General features: G+C 41.1%; 1 protein-coding gene across 1 annotated transcript in view; it reads left to right on the top strand.

Moving 5' to 3' along the window:
* The window catches only part of tgfb2 (transforming growth factor, beta 2), a 276,666-nt gene extending 261,982 nt beyond the window's left edge, over nt 1-14,684 (top strand). Inside the window, 2 exon segments of the mRNA XM_034173941.1 lie at nt 6,977-7,130; nt 13,894-14,684. Of these exon segments, the coding sequence (XP_034029832.1) occupies nt 6,977-7,130; nt 13,894-14,052 (313 nt within the window). The 3' untranslated portion in view covers nt 14,053-14,684.
* The last annotated feature ends 248 nt before the right edge of the window (nt 14,685-14,932 follow it).

Raw genomic sequence — 14,932 nt, 5'->3', positions numbered from 1 at the left:
GATGCTGGAACTTTTGTTTGGTGCCTTTCCAATGAGATTTATAAAGATGACTGCCTGAAGAGAACATGTAAATTTCCACAGTCATTGATGATATGGGGCTGCATGTCAGGTAAAGGCACTGGGGAGATGGCTGTCATTACATCATCAATAAATGCACAAGTTTATGTTGATATTTTGGACAATTGAAAGGATGTTTGGGGATGATGAAATCATTTTTCAAGATGATAATGCATCTTGCCATAGAGCAAAAACTGAAACAACATTCCTTGCAAAAAGACACATAGGGTCAATGTCATGGCATAGGGTCAATGTCAATGAGCAGATCTGATTTGATGCAGGTGTTAGTTTTGGGGATGAAAATTTACAGGGGGATTCCATAATTTATTCCTCAGAATTGAGTGAGTCCATATTTTTTTCCCTCTGCTTGGTCTAAAAAAGTAACCGTTACTGACTGCCACAATTTTTTTTTCCTGATTTCTTATAGTGTTTCTTAAAGCCAGAAAGTTGCCATTTGAAATGACTTTAGTTTTGTGTCATGTCTGTGATCTGCTTTTTCTCTACAAAATTAAACAACTGAATGAACATCCTCTGAGGCCGGTGATTCCATAAATTTTGCCAGGGGTTGTACTTGTTCCTCTTTTCATTTCACCTTTCAGAATATATATGTTTTTGTTGTGTTTTATAAGTGTAATAAAGATTTACAATCAAAAATAGGCAAGGAAAAAATAAAGCAAAAAATAATTTTCCACACACATTTATTCAAAACACACAGCAAACTATAATAAACAACTGTTTTGACACTTTATAAAGGTAATTTGAGGTCTTGTGTGGAAGACTGTACAACAAAAAGGTTCAAACAATAAACACAAATGCACATTTTGAACAATATATACAAAATGGTCTATGCATTTTGTTGTCCATTGATATGGTAAACAGTGCTTTAAGCAGAGAAAGCAACAGAGTTATCCAGTAACATTCACATGCAAACTAGTGGAGCAATCCTGATAGTTACACACTCTTTGTTTGAGCATGTGAGATTGTCATCAGAGGCTCTCCGTCTGCTTTCACTGATCACTGTGTGTAATGGTGCAGGGCGCACTGGAAGTACTCGTTGGAGCACCCAGGGGGCTATTCAAATGGGCCAACTAGTAACATATCACTCCTGAAAACAATCTTTGGCTTTTCACGTCAGGTAAATCTGCCCTACGACTGGATTTTGGAAAACCATGTGACGGTGAACTAATTCCGATTGGACACTCACATTGTGCACGTCATCACACAGCTTCTATGAGGAGTACAAAGATGGCCGATGGCTGGCTCGAAAGTCCGCGGAGTTAACTTTTCAGCAATAACAAAAACAAAAAGTAAGTTTCTATCTTATATCATTCAAAAGTTATAATTTAGTAAAGCTTGGTCTTAGCCGTCATATACAATGGCGTCGGCCCCAGAGGGTTAAACACATTTGTGAGAGAAGACGGAGGAGCTGCTGCAGCAGCTGCAACCAGCAGTTTTTTTTTCTTTTCAGTGCTCTTAGTTTTTACTGCATTGTGTACATGGCGTCGTCATGATGACGCACGACGCAACTCGAAGTGGGCCCATGTGAAAGGGGCTTAATAAGGAATAGTCTTTGTGAAATAATGCACAGGCATCTTGTAGAATCTTGTCAACAAACGTACAGCCAAAGTAGGCATTGTATTGCGTTATCTGATTGGTGGTTATCGATAGAAGGCGTCGCTCGATTGGCTAGCGCTACGCTGCATGCGAGGTGTACTCGGCTCCACCAGCGGTCAACTCGGCATGTGGTACAGCTCAGAAAGTGGCGAATGGGCCAATCAGAAGTTGGCAAGATCACATACCATATAATAAAATCTTGTATTGTGCCCCTTCTATGTGATAACCTGAAATACTTCCCTCACTTCTAATGGGCTCAGTCAGTGGTTCGATTGCTAAGGCAAAAATTTGTGGAGAAATTGGGTCTCCCAGTCTTGTAGATTTCCCTAATAAAAATTCTTGTGACCTAATACCATTTACTATAACACTAACTCTAGGAGAATGATATAACATCGTAATCAAATCAATAAAACACTTTCCCAAACCAAACTTTTCCATTGGGAAAATTTCCATTCTATTGGGAGAGTTTGTGGCGATAACACAACCATATGGACATCTGCATGATCAGACAGTAAGTGCGTGCCAATACCGCATGAATGTGCTCTGTCCAGTACCTATCTTGCAGTAAAAAAAACAAGTCAATTCGGGAAAAACTATGATGAGGGTTTGAATAAAATGTGTAATCTTGATCACCTGGGTAAAATGTTCTCCATACATCAATCAGCTGCAAATCAGAGCACATTCCCTTGGTAGCTTCCCTCATTTTGGACACTGCATTTTTAGAAGATGGATTCTGGTCCACCTCAGGGTCCATATTACAGTTAAAGTCACCTGCAAGGATACCATCTCCTCAAATCAGCCACAGACATCCTACAGGATCCCTCACACCCTGGAAAGCCTCTCTTCACCACGCTCACTTCAGGTAGATTGAGAACTCCCAGCAAATGCACAAACAGGTTGCAAAACAGATTTTTCCCCAGAGCTGTGGACAGGCTGCACAAATCACAACAGCACCCAGGCAATAAGGGAACGATCATGCCTTTAGTCCATACATGTATTTTAGAGTATATAATATAGTGTGTATGATCATGGTCATTGGTGAGATATGATTGGGCTTTGTGGGTTTGCGTGTGCATATTTAAATTTCTTTCATTAATAAAAATTAATGCTGCAAACTAGATTGCGCTGACAAAGTTTTTTTGTATAACCTGTATTCTAATCCAATTACATTTTTCCGCAAATCTGATTGGTTAATCGTGTGAGATTTCAGACCGTATAATATCGGGGTAACGGTGGCAAAATATTCGACTGTTTCACATTTGGATGTATTACTCCACGCCCTGACTGGTGTTTTGATAAGATGTCATTCCTGTCCTCTGCGCAACTGCGCATGCATGCGCAATATTGTCAGGAAGTGGAACTGTTAATTTATGCGACGAGACGCAGAATTCGACAGAACACTGGCTGCAGGGGCTGCTAGCTGAGAGCGATTGTCAAAGTGGGTGAATTTAAGTTACCATACAAAAGTATTGATGTGGATTCTGATACAGAATTACCGTTTCACATTTGATGAATTTGATGGATTTTCACGTTTGATGGATTACTCCGTGCCCTGACCACTACTGGAGTGACGCTGCCTTGATGGTAAGCCTCGCTGACCAAATTAACTACAGAAAAATAAACCGTGCAAACGATGGAATTGAATTAGAATGGGAATAGCCCTTTTACCGGCTCCACTTATGTGTCACCGGTAAAGCTCAATTTGCGACTGTATAATCAGAATGAACGTCCGCAAATCATCAGACACAACAGGGTTATTCCCTAAATGACAATAAAGCTCCATCTATCGAATTTCAACTGATCTGACATGAAATTAGTTTTACTGTACAGTGATGATCACCTGTTACAGGGCTGTGAAAACTCCTTAGATCCGAGGAATTCCGCGGATTTCATCATGGGGAGGAGGGATGTGTTAGTGTTGTACTCTGTAAATTGTTGTGAAAGTGTAGTGACACGGACCCACAACAGGGGGCGCAAATGAACGGTCAATAGATGAGCCAAAAGGTAACAATTTAATGTTGTGAAATGTGCACAACGAACATACAGACAATCTCAGAATATAATTACAGTCAAATTACAAAGGTGACGTGTGGGCAGGCTCGAGGATAGAAGACGTCTGTCCTGAGAAGAGCCGGAACCACACGATTTCCGCCCCCACAGAACCTGGTGAATACTGGAGCCGCCAAGTCCCGAATTCCCAGGTGATCACCGTCCCCGACTGTCAGATCTGGTACTGCTGGCGAAGAACAAAGACAGTCAAGTGTGGGTGTGTGTACACCCAGTAACAACAGCGGTGGGAATGCCACCTCCACCTCTCACTCAATATGTTGCAGAGTACCGCAGTGATTCCTCAGGGGAAAAGAGTGCCGTCCTGCACTCACTCAGCCTCCACAGAAAAAGGAACCGGTACTCCTGCAAACACTCACAATATACAGATATATTGCAAAAGACACAAACGGCTGAGGATATTACCTCCAATGAAGTATGATATCTCGGCGATGAGGTGGAGATGACGTCTGGTCTTTATGGAGTGCGATGATGAAGAATGTGTGACAGCTGTCAGGAATTAATGAGTGACAGCTGTCACTCCCGGCTGTGTCCGTGGCGGCAGCGCCCTCTCGTGCCTGAAGCCCGCACTTCAGGCAGGGCGCCCTTTGGTGGTGGGCCAGCAGTACATCCTCTTCTGGCAGCCCACACAACATAAATGTGATCATCTCTGAGTTTTTAAAATGTCTATCGCAATGCGTTTCCTTTTTTTATGACATTGTGCAAGTTTTATAAGTCAGCGGACACTGATCTGTGTGTTACAGATACAAATCTGTGTCGTTGGATCTACGGAACTTTGCGGAGGAAAAATGCCACTCAAAGCGTAGCTGTTACAACAGCTGTCATAAAGCAGGACTGGTTGGTTGCTGCGGCGACTCTGTGTGGCTCCCGCAAGATGCTTAAGCTAAACGTAGCATGTGGACATCGCAAGCTTTTAGAGCTCTCAAGTTTTTAAAACAAGCATTTTGCAGCATGTCTGGGTCACGGAGCAACATCAGACAGAGAATATGGCGAGAAAGACGGTTTGAAAAAGTTTGATCCGTGGAATTGGCGCTGACTTATGAACACATCTGAAAGATAAAAGAAATGGAAAAAGTGAACTGTGCCCTCAGGAAACACGGTAAGAATTTTTCTCTCCCTGGAAAATAAACATTGTGCTGTTCAAACAGGATTTTAGAAAAGATTATGTAACTCTTTTTTATTAATAATCTAAACTTTCTTTCATTGGAAAAATACATTGTGGCTTTGAATGAATTTACACAAGACTATAAATGAGTTTTTATTAACGTAGACTTTTTTCATGGGAAAAAAGATACTGTGGATTTACAGGAATTTACACAACAATATGTGACTTAACTGTTCTGAGTTAATGCATAATTTGCTTTACAGTTAACAGGAAAATCATTCCAGGTCCTACTTCCGTGTCATATTCTGTTATTTCAACATTATCATTGACAGTTTAAATGAAAGGTTGAATCTAGGATCATTTAAATATGCACTGCTGAAAATGTATCATTAGATACAAAATTAATTTGGTTTCTGGGGCCCCACGGGCCCTGGACCACAGCTCGACCCCCTGCGAATTTTCCTCGGATTTCACAGTTTTCATTTCACAGCCCTGCTGTTACCACTGGTCTAGACTGAAAATCCCCAGCAATGATTCAAGCACAGGACAAAGTCTGGTGTCTGGGACTGCCCCCCACCTCCCATAGTTAATTAGGTCACCAGATGACCGGATGTTATAGTTACTACACTGAACAAAAATATAAACGCAACACTTTTGTTTTTGCTCCCACACTGAAAAAAGAGAATAGTTGGACCAACTTAAAATGTTCAATTGGTAACACCTAAATGAATTAATTTGTTTGAACTTAAATTTTTAAGTTAGCATTGATCTAACTTACTGACTTAACTTCAAACTTTATTAGATAGATTTGTGAAGAATATTTGAGAGAAACACGTCTTTTGTGTATATAGAAAATGTTTTAGATGAATGAGTTCAGCTCGTGAAAAATGGGAGCAAAAACAGAAGTGTTGCATTTGTATTTTTGTTCAGTGTAATTAAATTTATAGGAGGCTGTAGATGAAGAAGTGGAAACAACAAATATGAAAATGATTTTTTTTTAACTATGAGATAAAGAGATTCCCACCGGGAGCCTTTCTGTGTGGAGTTTGCATGTTCTCCCCATGTTTGTGTGGGTTCTCTCCCTGGGTGCTCTGGCTTTCTCCTACATCCAGAGACATGCAGGTTAGGTGGATTGAAAAAATACTTTAAATTTAGCGTACGTGTGCGTGCGGATGTGACTGTCTTTGTCTATACAGTAGTGTTCAGAATAATAGTAGTGTTATGTGACTAAAAAGATTAATCCAGGTTTTGAGTATATTTCTTGTTGTTACATGGGAAACAAGGTACCAGTAGATTCAGTAGATTCTCACAAATCCAACAAGACCAAGCATTCATGATATGCACACTCTTAAGGCTATGAAATTGGGCTATTAGTAAAAAAAGGTAGAAAAGGGGGTGTTCACAATAATAGTAGTGTGGCATTCGGTCAGTGAGTTCGTCAGTTTTGTGGAACAAACAGGTGTGAATCAGGTGTCAGCTATGTAAGGATGAAGCCAGCACCTGTTGAACATGTTTTTGTCTTTGAAAGCCTGAGGAAAATGAGATGTTCAAGACATTGTTCAGAAGAACAGCATAGTTTGATTAAAAAGTTGATTGGAGAGGGGACAACCTATACGCAGGCTGTTCATCTACAATGATCTCCAATGCTTTAAAATGGACAAAAAAAAAAAAATAGACTGGAGTCCTGTCCAGGATGAACCCCACCTCACACCCAATGACTGCTGGGATGGGCTCCAGCCCACTGTGACCCGTAACTGGAGTGTGCAGATATGGGTCACGGCAGAGTTCTGATTTCTCATGTGCACCCTTTCCAGTTTTATTTGATTTTATTTATTTGTTTATTTGACAGGGACAGTGCAGTCAAACATAGTACAAAAAACATTTGCAGCTGATGTGATGCAAAAAGAGTTTATAGCTAATGCTAATTCTCATCTCCTGTCCCTGGTTGGGCCTTTCTACAATTTTGGGCCTTTCTACAATTTTCAAAATTAACATCTTCCTTCACTGTTTCATTCATCCACCCTCACACATCTAAAACGTTCTTATATTTTCACACATACCAACACACATTTAGAAGAGTTTGTTTTAACTCCATCATAAGTCATCTGACTGTTCATTTCACTTTATACACAGGAATGTCCAGGACAATTGCTGTTTACGATCTCTCTACATTGACTTTAAGAAGGATCTTGGCTGGAGGTGGATCCATGCGCCCACAGGATATGAAGCCAACTTCTGTGCCGGTGCCTGTCCATATCTGTGGAGTGCAGACACTCAGCATGCCAAGGTACCACATGAGAATAATCTTAAAGTTAATGAAGCTTGGAGCAAACAATGTCATGTGGCACAAAGTGCAGCAGCTCCTGGAGCTCACTTGTGGTTACAGCAGGATCATAAGAATAACAGGTGTTCACCTCCGTTAGATTTTAACTATCGGCCTGATCTGAAATTCATTCATTTTTGGACCCCATGATGGTTGTCTCTGAGTGTGCATTTTGTGCGACGCTGTATTTGATGATGTGCGGGCAGGGCTGTGAAAAATCCATCATGAGGGGGATTAGTGTTATACTCTGCCGATGGTCTGTAATCGCGATCGTCACCGAGTTTGGAAAGTGGCTATCGCAAAGTGTTCTTTTTTTATGACTTCATACAAGTTTTAAAAATCCGCATTCACTGATCTGTCAGTCTGCGGATCCGTGGCATGATGCGTATTAAAATGCCTCTCTCGAAGTGTGGCTGTTACGACAGGTGTCGTAAACTGGGACTGGTTGGTTGCTACGGCGAGACTGTCATCTCTGTCGTTGCGTGAATGGTGCACGTGCTGCTTCTATTGTGTCTAATTAAAGGAGCTGTTCTTAAGCTAAAAGTAGTATGTGGGCATTGCATACTTTTACAACTATCGTTTTCAAAAGAAGAATTTTGTGGTACGTCTGTGTCACGGAGCGACATCGTACAGAGGGAGCACGGCAGGAAAGACTGTCTCAAAATTTGGATAAGGAATCAAGAATCAGTGGAATTGGCGCCATCTTGAATTTAAAGTCGTCTTCATGAGCACATCCAAAAGATAAAAGAAATGGGAAAAGCGTTCTGCATCTTGTGCCATCAGGATGTTAAGCACGATAAGAATTTTTCTCTCACTGGAAAACAAACATTATGCTGTTCAAACAGGATTTCAGACAATTATATAGTGATGTTTTATTAATGTAGACTGTTTCTTTCATTGGACAAAAAATATTGTGGCTTTTAATGGATTTACAGGAATTCACACAAGAATGTAAGTGACTTTTTTACTATGTTATTGATATTTTACCATGATTTTCAAAGTATTCTACAAGCTTTAGCTGTCGGTTTTGAAATGCTTTAATAGGCTTTTTAGTCTTCATGAATTTCATGTAGTTTAATTGTTCTGAGTTAATGCATAAATTGGTTTACAATTAAAAGGAAAATCATTCCAGGTCCTATTTCCATGTCATATTCAGTTATTTCAACATTATCATTGACAGGTCAAATGAAAGGTTGAGTCTATAGGCACTTCGTTTGAGATTTTTTTTCCTTCCAGGAGATGCTGAAAATGTATCATTAGATACAAAATTAATTTGGCTTCTGGAGCCCTGCGGGGCTCAGATCCTTAGCTCCCGGGGGTGCAGCCCCACAGACCCCCTGCAAATTTTCCTCAGATTTTACCATTTTCATTTCACAGCCCTAGTGGGGACAAGCAAATGTAACAGGAGCAGCATTGATTAGATGTTTCCTCTAAGCTCCGTGTGTTTAATGAGGATTACAAAGAAGACTGAATTGTTATTCTACAACCCCAATTCCATTGAAGGTGGGACGTTGTGTGAAATGTAAATAAAAACAGAATACAATGATTTGCAAATCCAACCTATATTCAACCTATATTCAATTGAATACACCACAAAGACAAGATATTTAATGTTCAAACTGATAAACTTTGTTTTTGTGCAAATATTTACTTATTTTGAAATGGATTCCTGCAACACGTTTCAAAAAAGCTGGGACAGGGGCAACAAAAGACTGGGAAAGTTGATGAAAGCTCAAAGAACACCTGTTTGGAACATTCCACAGGTGAACAGGTTAATTGGAAACAGTGTCATGATTGGGTATAAAAGGAGCATCCCCAAAAGGCTCAGCCATTCACAAGCAAAGATATGGCAAGGATCACCACGTTGTGAACAGCTGCATGAAAAAGATTGTCCAACAGTTTAAGAACAATGTTTCTCAACGTTCAGTTGCAAGGAATTTAGGGATTCCATCATCTACAGTCCAAAATAAAATATAAAATACAATCAGGTATTTCTACATCTCATTTTTAAGTCTTCATTTGACACTGAGCCTGAGAATTTAAAGTTAATTCAGTTTAATTCATTTATACAGCACCAAGTCATAACAAAGCTGTCTTAAGATGCTTCTTACTAATCTAACCTTACCATTCTTTCTACCATATATTATAATAGCCAAGTGGCCTGTGTGTGCATGTATGCATGCGTGTGTATGGCTTTGATCACGGTGAAACTAGGGAGAACTGGCATTTGCTGTTTGGTATGCTTATGTATTTTGGGTCAACAATGAACACTGTGAAAACAGAAAGTTGATAGAACTAATATTTTGGGAAAAAACAGCAATATTAGCTCACGACAGTAAACAATGGATGTTGTACTGCAATGCACCATGGGAGTTTGGGGTTTTAAATGTTATTGTGGTTCATGTTAGTTTAACAGTGTTGTTAGTGTTATTGATTTATTGTGTTTTTAATAGTTCAATTGGTTTAGTCATTTTTGTTAAGTGTCATGTTGCCATTACCATGACTGGGTTGTGTCATGTTACTGTTCCCATGAGTGAAAACTGTAGAGCATTTGATATCTTCTGACACCATCTCTGTTTGTGGGTGTGTAAAAAAAAAAAGGACTTTCTTGCGGCAGAATGCAGAAAAGACAAAAAGCTCTGTGTGCGTGCATGCATGTAACTTTGATCACAGACAAACTGGGGAGAGTTGACATTTGCTGTCTGGTATGCTTATGTATTTTTGGTCAAAGATGGATGCCGCCAAAATGGAACGATGATGGGATTAATATTTTGAATAAACTGCAGATACTAGCTAACAACACTGAACAATAGATGTTGCTAATTACATTCTGGACTCACACGCCATTCCACTAGGGGCGATAAATCATCTTTTATTAAAAGCGTGTTTGTGTGCATGCATGATTTTATTAAGTTCAAAGGAAGTACATAATATAATTGTAAAAATGATAAAAATACATGAATGACACAAGAAAGTTAAAACACACTGTGGTCCATTTAAAAATCAAATGACAAAACCTAAGTCCTCATAATAATAATGATGATGATGATGATGATAACAAGAACCTAAACAATTTATAAATACATTAAGACAGTACATTAGCATTTAAAAAGTATGTAATTAACAGGAAATAAAAGTGATGAGTTCTTCTTCTAAACATTGTTGAAGCCTAGGGCTCTAAAAACCTCCTGGACTCGCACGCCATTCCAACTCATAGAAACTTTGCATAATTTATTACCACCCTTGAAAAATGTCAGCTACCTATTTTATAGACATTACCCAATCTAGAGCCCATGGATCCCTGAGGACAACACACTAGTTCTTACTTATTCTCTTTACAGAATCCTCCTGCATCCTAATTTTAATGAAACATTCCTTCTGCTAATACCCCTATCACACATACGCAGATTGAGGTATTATTGCATCAGAATGACACATCTGGCAATAACTGGGAAATGACTTGCGGTCCAAAGACCAGCGGACGGCAGTCTGTGAGCATCTACATATTTGGTCCCATTTGCTCGGCTGTACCTAGTGTGTTGCACATGTTCAAAACACTCTTAGTGCCGACGAGATGTAACAAATATCTGACAGCGGTCCATATGCAGTTTTTGCATCATCTGATCACAGTCTACATATTCTGACGGCAACCAAACTGCATCTGAAACGATTGGATCGCGGTTGATTGAGCTCTGAGATCGATTGGTCACAGCAAAGCCTGCTGGCATGTTGTGCCACAGATGTCCACTTCCACTGGACCCCGGCCAGGGAGGACGAAGGAAATGTTGATATGTATGTTGTACACATTCATGTTTCAGGTACATGGGAGTACAAATCACAGCTGATCTCACTTGGTCAGCGCACATCAGCCATTAGGTGGGGAAACCCATCAGAGATTCGCCTTCCTCAGGAAGCTGAAGCACTCCCAGCTTCCCCAAAATTTGCTGGTCAGATTTTACAGGGCAGCACTATCGAAAGCTTCCCATCCTACTGCTGCATTGTGGTTTGCGAGCTGCATGGCAGAGGACAAAAAAAAACTTTACAGCAGGTGGTGAAAACAGCAGAGAGGGTAATAGGGACCATATTGCCCCCTCTGTCTGAGATTTATGCTGGCAGGCTTCAGAGGAAAGCCAGCTCCATCTTCAAAGACCCCACACACCCTGGACACCAACTGTTCACCCCCCTCCCTTCTAGAAGGAAATACGGGGGTGCACGCACTAACAGACTGCTAAATAGCTTTTACCCACAAACGGCCAAGTGTGTATAAACCTTCTCCTTAATTGCACCCTATGTACATCAGCACTTTATGTGAGTCTGCATCAGCACACATCTTGTATCTGTTGTATATGTGTATGTAATATATATATATTTGTGTGTAATATGTTTTTAGTTCTGCATGGTTGGATGTGATATGTTGCTCTTTTTTATGATATATTGTTTTCATGATATGCTGACTTTCTTAATGATTTGGTGCTGAAGAGATGCTATAATAAAGTTCTATTCTATTTTATTCATCATATACAGTGAATGTGAAAAGTGTGCACAATCAAACCGAAAGCACCGTGTGCCGCTGCGCCTCTCTGTGGTCTCATGCGCAGTAATGCATCATCGCGCACGTCAGGCACGGAGCTGAATGGATCTCACTGCTGTAATATGCATATTATTACATGAACACCATCTAAACTCTGTAGGAGGTGTGACGTGGAACTATCCCAGGCTGTGACGTTATTAAACATAAAACTCACCTCCAGCATGGAACCAGGATCGACTACAGCTTGGGACTCCGGCAAGGACGGTCGCATTCCTCCCCTCTCCTCTCCTCCTTTCTCTCTATCTCTGCTCCGACCTTCAAAGTCCCAGCTTCACCAGACTGTGAATTCTTCAAATTGAGATTTGGATTAACCATGGAATTGATCAGATGGTCTCTTAATGCTATTGACACCTTTTTTTCGACAAGGAATCGGGGCTGGGGGGACCCTGCTTGCCCTGATGGGATCTACCCAGCGGGCTATGCTCTCGACGCCTGAAAGAGATGTGGTGTGACATGCTTGGCTCCACTCTCTGTGGAAGACGTTAAGGATTCATTCCTATTTGGTTTTATGGTGGGAGGTTTGGCGCTGATTGGTTTGTGCGCTGCCCTGACCCACAGGAATATTAGCAAGACAGCTGCTTCCAGAATTTTGTCCCATCATCTGTCCTTCATGATTAATGAGTTGGGCAATGCTGTGTAAACTCAGACTGCATGAACTCTTGAACTCAAATGCAAAATAGATACAATCTCAGAGCAAATTGCTGCCTTTCAAAGGAATGTGTTGCTGAGGACCAGAGAATATTCTTCATACATTTGGACTCTAGATGGTCAAATGTGCAGTAAATGGAATTCTGTATCTCTCTGCCTAACATCGATATGACAGCCTTATCAGCTCCTGAAGGCCAAATTCCCTGCTCTTCCCCCAGAAGGATCTACAGCCTTGGTGAAGGAATTCAGTTCCCCCTTTTCATCTATCTCCCCCCCCCCCCCTGTTGCTGTTGCCTAGCAACATCAGACTTTACACACACACGGACAGAAATTTAACTCATCTGCACACAACACGTCTCCCTCCCTCCATCCCTATTACACCCCCCCCCCCCCCCCCGTGTCTCTCCACTCCCCTCACCCTGGCTTCCTCCCTGCCACCTCGAAGGCAGCGCGGTTTTTACTGCTGCAGCCTTCAACCCCCAAGCTGGGCAGCGCGGGCTCCTCCTGCTGTGGGCTTCACCAACTTTGCCTCAATTTGGATGATGGACTGCGTAAAGTTTAGAGGACATAAACAATGTCAAATGTATATGTGTTGTCTTTAATTTTGATGTGTGCCATTATTACAGTAAACAAGTAATAATTGTGGATTAATTGCTGTATCTTGTCTGAGATAATTGGAGTGTAAACATAATTGCTCTTTTCGGGATCAATAAAGTTGTCTGAAGTTTCACAGCGCAGAGTGCACAAGATCCAGAAACTACAGCCTGTGGTGAAAATCCTCTCACCCAGCTGCTGTGTGCTGCAAATAACCACAGCAAAAATTAAATCCCATGTGGTAATCCAACCGACATCATGCTGTACAGAGTTGTGTTGTGCTCCTAAAGTGAATAAAAAAGAAATTAAAGTTTGCTGGAAAGGTTGCGTCTGACGCATGGTATGACTGCTTCGCCTACTGCCAGCAGACTTTCAACAAAGGTGTCCAGTGGCACGCACGTGCGCCCCGTGCACGCGCTTCATGGGTCATGCAGCCCTTATGAACACAAACACAAAGCTGAGTGATCATTTCAGCCTCATGCGTGTGTGCGCGGGGCACACGTGCGCGTAAGGAACACAGGGCTGGCCTCCCATTCTGGTCCGTGTTTGCCATCCAGACGTTTGGACATCAGGCAGTCTTCAGCGCCTTTTATGGGCATCTGATGGCAGTCTGTGTCATGTAAACTGTTGTCTACATGTGGACGAGGTGACATGGCTGACCACCCCTCTTTCCCTCCCGACTGCATCCGATGATGCCAATATTTGCTGTTTTGGCCTGGTTCCTGCACATTCTTGCTATGTGTGACAGGGGCTTTACTCCACAATGATGCTTGTTCATGTGAGTTTCATGGTTTCCCTCCATGCTGACTCAACTCCCTGACACTGACATGTGATGACAAAGAGTACACATTTGTTGAGGATCTGATGTATATTGTGTGTTCCCTTTTCTTCCAGGTTTTAGGTCTGTATAATGCCATTAATCCTGAAGCATCGGCATCACCCTGCTGCGTCTCTCAGGACTTGGAGCCCCTCACAATCCTCTACTACATCGGCAAGACACCCAAAATAGAACAGCTCTCCAACATGAAGGTCAAGTCCTGCAAGTGCAGCTAGGATGTCCCAGCAGCCTGACAGCACTTCGCAAAACACTAAAAAGCCTCCAGCACACATAGGACGAGTGCTGATGTCTGACGTTATGATGTGCTATGGATGCAATCATACTGAAAGGAAATATTTAGTCCAAATGTAGTTTTTATGTTTTTGACTCATTTAAGTTAAACTGATGGCCACATAATGAACTGACTGGATGTGATCTTCAGGTCTGGCTTTGCTTTTTTTGTGGCTGTCATCAACATTCAACACAGATTCTGGGACAAAGTTGTCACTTTCCTGGATGGCTCACAAAAAAAATATATATCAGTCACTCAAGCACAAAATGAATTTTGGGGACAGTGTTGAACACAAAAAGTCAACAAACAGTGGTGTAACAAATGGTGGTGTAAGTGTAACAAATTTTATATGCATCTTTCCGAACAATATGTTGATAGTGGGCATTGTCCCTGTCAGCCTGACAGTTTATGGTCTGTAGGGTGGGAGAAATTTGTATACAGTAATTTTGTTTTTGATTCATTTCTGGTCATAATGTTAACTTATTATTTTAATCCATTTTTCAGCTTCATTGTCAATGTTTTGCTTTGTCAAATACTATGCCACAGCGTATTAAACATCCTCAGAAGGCATTCTAAATAACCGACATTATTATTTTTGCTCAGTTTTCTGTTGTCCTTTAATTATTATTACTTTGAGGTATTCTTGGCACTAAACAGAAAAATCTGCATCACCATATGTTACACATTGTCTGTGGTCCATCTGTGGTATTGCACATTTCACAGATGGAGCAAGAATAATGTTTTTTTTTGGGGGGGGGGGGTGTGAAAGCAACACATTCATAAAGTTTGAAACATTCTCAAAATTGTGAAGCATTTGCTGCTCA

The sequence above is a fragment of the Thalassophryne amazonica genome, chromosome 7 (genome assembly GCF_902500255.1).
Source record: "Thalassophryne amazonica chromosome 7, fThaAma1.1, whole genome shotgun sequence".
Lineage (NCBI taxonomy): Eukaryota > Metazoa > Chordata > Actinopteri > Batrachoidiformes > Batrachoididae > Thalassophryne > Thalassophryne amazonica.
This window is presented reverse-complemented; position numbering and strand designations above follow the sequence as displayed.